At 43.0% G+C, this 3616-nt stretch overlaps 1 protein-coding gene across 1 annotated transcript in view; it reads left to right on the top strand.

Moving 5' to 3' along the window:
• Positions 1 to 3616, top strand: part of LOC106884333 (TBCC domain-containing protein 1) — a 30625-nt gene that overhangs the window by 14150 nt on the left and 12859 nt on the right. Inside the window, exons 10-13 of the mRNA XM_052978102.1 lie at positions 20 to 98; positions 941 to 1063; positions 2243 to 2418; positions 2944 to 3041. Of these exons, the coding sequence (XP_052834062.1) occupies positions 20 to 98; positions 941 to 1063; positions 2243 to 2418; positions 2944 to 3041 (476 nt within the window). The remainder of the gene's footprint in view (positions 1 to 19; positions 99 to 940; positions 1064 to 2242; positions 2419 to 2943; positions 3042 to 3616) is intronic.

The following is a 3616-nucleotide window of genomic DNA, read 5'->3' as shown; positions in this document are numbered from 1 at the left end:
CTCTTTCTTCTTTTGCAGTGTTCTGCAACCTTAGAATTCAGCAACGTTAAAATCCATCGATGCCATGGTTCCAATTTGTACCTGTTGACTCCGCTCAGGTAAGTGAACAGGGGTACACACACACACACACACACACACACACATTACTCTCTCATCCTTTGGTGTGACAGATGTTTGTGGACAGGATGGGAGAGATACTCTTGTTAGGATGGTGTTGTAGTAGTGTTGTGGGATGTCGTTGTAGTGTTGTAGTGTGGTGGGATGTTGTTAAGACTGTGTTATAGTAGTGTTGTGGGATGTTGTTAGGATGGTGTTGTAATGTTGTGGGATGGTGTTGTAGTAATGTTGTGGGATGTTGTTAGGATGATGTTATAGTAGTGTTGTGGGATGTTAGGATGGTGCTGTAGGGTGTTTAGATGTGTGTGGACAGTGTTGAGGTAGTGTTGTGGGGTGTTGTTAGGTTGCTGTTGTAGTGTTGTGGGGTGTTGTTAAGATGGTTTTGTAGTAGTGTTGTAGATGTATGTGGATTGCATGGGAGAGATAATATTGTTAGGATGGTGTTGTAGATGTGCTGTGAGGTGTTTAGATGTGTGTGGACAGTGTTGTAGTACTGTTCTGGGGTGTTGTTAGGTTGGTGTTGTAGTGTTGTGTGTTGTAGTAGTGTTGTAGTGTGCTGTAGATGTGTATGAATGAAATAGAAGTGATAGTGTTGTCAGGATGGTATTGTAGTAGTGTTGCGAAGTGTTGTTAGGAAGGTGTTGTAGATGTGGGCGGACTGAGTGGGAGAGATAGTTGTTGTTAGGATGGTATTGTAGTAGTGTTGTGGGGTGTTGTTAGGATGGTGTTATAGCATTTTGTCATGTTGTTTAACTTGCTATTGTTGCCAACTAACCACAACTTTCTTCCTTTTCCTCTTCTTGTCTTCCTAAATTGCTCCCAGGTCTGTGACTATCCAGAAATGTCGCCACACAAGGATCATCCTCGGTCCAGTTGAAACCACTGTCCATGTCGAACACTGTGAGTTTGTCACGATCATTGCACCCTGTTACCGAATAGTTATCAAGTAAGTCCACCCACCAATCCACCCTTTGTCACTACTCTCATCACAGCACCCAGCCATACCCCGTACCCACTCTGTATCCCAGAACATGCTCTCAACTCTCTACCCACCCCTATCTCAGTTCCTCAATACCCACCCTTATTCCACTATCCATCCGATTCACTCACTACCCACCCTTATTTCACTATCCACCCGATTCACTCACTACCCACCCTTATTCCAATATCTCTCCATGTCACTCTCTACCCACCTCTATCTCAGTTCCTCAGTACCCATCCTTATTCCAATATCCACCCATTTCGCTCTCTACCCACCCCTATCTTAGTACCCACCCTTATTCCTCTATCCACCCATATCTCTCACTACCCCCTATCCCAGTTCCTCAGTACCCAGCATTATCACTCACTACCCACCCTTATTCCAATATCCATCCATATCACTCTCTACCCACCTCTTTCTCATTTCCTCAGTACCCACCCTTATTCCAATATCCACCCATATCACTCACTAGCCATCCATATATCAATCTCCTTTCCATCTTTTTTCTCATATTATTTTTTTTTACTACTTAACCCTTTTGTTACAATATTTCTGTTTAAATGTGCTATCTTTCATCATCATCATCATTATCATTGTTTAACGTCCGCTTTCCATGCTAGCATGGGTTGGACGATTTGACTGAGGAGTGGCGAACCAGATGGCTGCACCAGGCTGCAATCTGATCTGGCAGAGTTTCTACAGCTGGATGCCCTTCCTAACGCCAACCACTCCGAGAGTATAGTGGGTGCTTTTATGTGCCACCAGCACGAGGGTCAGTCAGGCGGTACTGGCAACGGCCACGCTCAAGTGGTATTTTTTATGTGCCACCTGCACAGGAGCCAGTCCAGCGGCACTGGCAACAAACCCTTGTGGGCAATAAAGAAATAAGAAACGTTAGCACGCCGGGCGAAATGCCTAGCAGTATTTCATCTGCTGTTACGTTCTGAGTTCAAATTCCACCGAGGTCGACTTTGCCTTTCATCCTTTCGGCGTCAATAAATTAAGTACCAGTTACGCACTGGGGTCGATGTAATCGACTTAATCCCTTTGTCTGTCCTTGTTTGTCCCCTCTGTGCGCAGCCCCTCGTGGGCAGTAAAGAAATAAGAAAGTATTGATATAACTATTCTGTGACTTTATTTCAGCAACAGCCAGCTGTGTACCCTCTATCTTCTCACCCCTAACCAACCGGTAATTTTAAATGGCAATGACTCCATCAGATTATCACCTTTCCACACGTTCTATCCCAAACTGGAAGAGCATCTACTAAAAGTAGGTCTAGACGCCAACAATAACCTGTGGGACCAACCAATCTGTTTGGGTAGGTAGGCCTTTCGTGTTTATTTATCTGTAATCTTATATTAACCCTTTAGCATTTAATCTGGCCATATCTGGCCCAAATGTTCTACCTGTATTGTGTTCAAGCTGGCCATATCTGGCCCAAATGTTCTATCTGTATTGTGTTCAAGCTGGCCATATCTGGCCTCTTACGGTAACCCAACAATGTCGTTCTAAAAATAAACAACCACATCATCAAAATCCTGAAATCTGCAAGATAATCCAGGATTAATTCAAAACAGTGTGAACAAATAAGGATTACATTTGACAGAATAATCTGGATGCTAAAGGGTTACACATACTTGAGTCCATAGGGGGTAGCTCGAGGGAGATTTGGCTGCTATTTCTAACAAGATCAGCCACCATGTAGAGCTCTCTCTTGTTGCTTCATACGTATTTATCTACATACATATCTGTATATATCTATATGTGTGTGTATATATATATATTAAACACCTGTCCACTTCCAATGTATTTCTCTCGGTCAACTGTCCCTTTATATTTTCAGGTTCAGACCACAGAGAAGTGGCCCCAGTTTGGGAGCTGATGAAACCTCAGGATTTTTACACCTTCAATATCCCGTTTGAGATGGAAGGAGCTACAAAGGTGGGTTCTTTTTCCTGTTTTTTTTTTTCTTTCTTTAATCACATATTTGAATGTGGACAGCTGCACCAATAGGTGCTGGTTTGTAATTGCACAGGGAACATGTGGAAAAGTCAGCACAAGGTGTTCATGTGGCTACATGTATGTTATTACAAGAGTTCATAGAGAGATGAAAGAATAAATTATATTTACTACATAAAAATATATTTTATTCTTCTTTCGATGATGATACATCATCATCATCATCGTCGTTTAACGTCCGCTTTCCATGCTAGCATGAGTTGGACGATTTGACTGAGGACTGGTGAAACCAGATGGCGACACCAGGCTCCAATCTGATTTAGAAGAGTTTCTACAGCTGGATGCCCTTCCTAACGCCAACCACTCTGAGAGTGTATATATATATATATATATCATCATCATCATCATCGTTTAAACGTCCGCTTTCCATGCTAGCATGGGTTGGACGATTTGACTGAGGACTGGTGAAACCTGATGGCTACACCAGACTCCAATCTGATTTGGCAGAGTTTCTACAGCTGGATGCCCTTCCTAACGCCAACCGCTCCGAGAGTGTA

Source organism: Octopus bimaculoides, chromosome 30, assembly GCF_001194135.2.
Source record: "Octopus bimaculoides isolate UCB-OBI-ISO-001 chromosome 30, ASM119413v2, whole genome shotgun sequence".
NCBI classification, from domain to species: domain Eukaryota; kingdom Metazoa; phylum Mollusca; class Cephalopoda; order Octopoda; family Octopodidae; genus Octopus; species Octopus bimaculoides.
The sequence above is the reverse complement of the archived record's forward strand: the minus strand, read 5'-3'. Positions and strand labels throughout refer to the sequence as shown.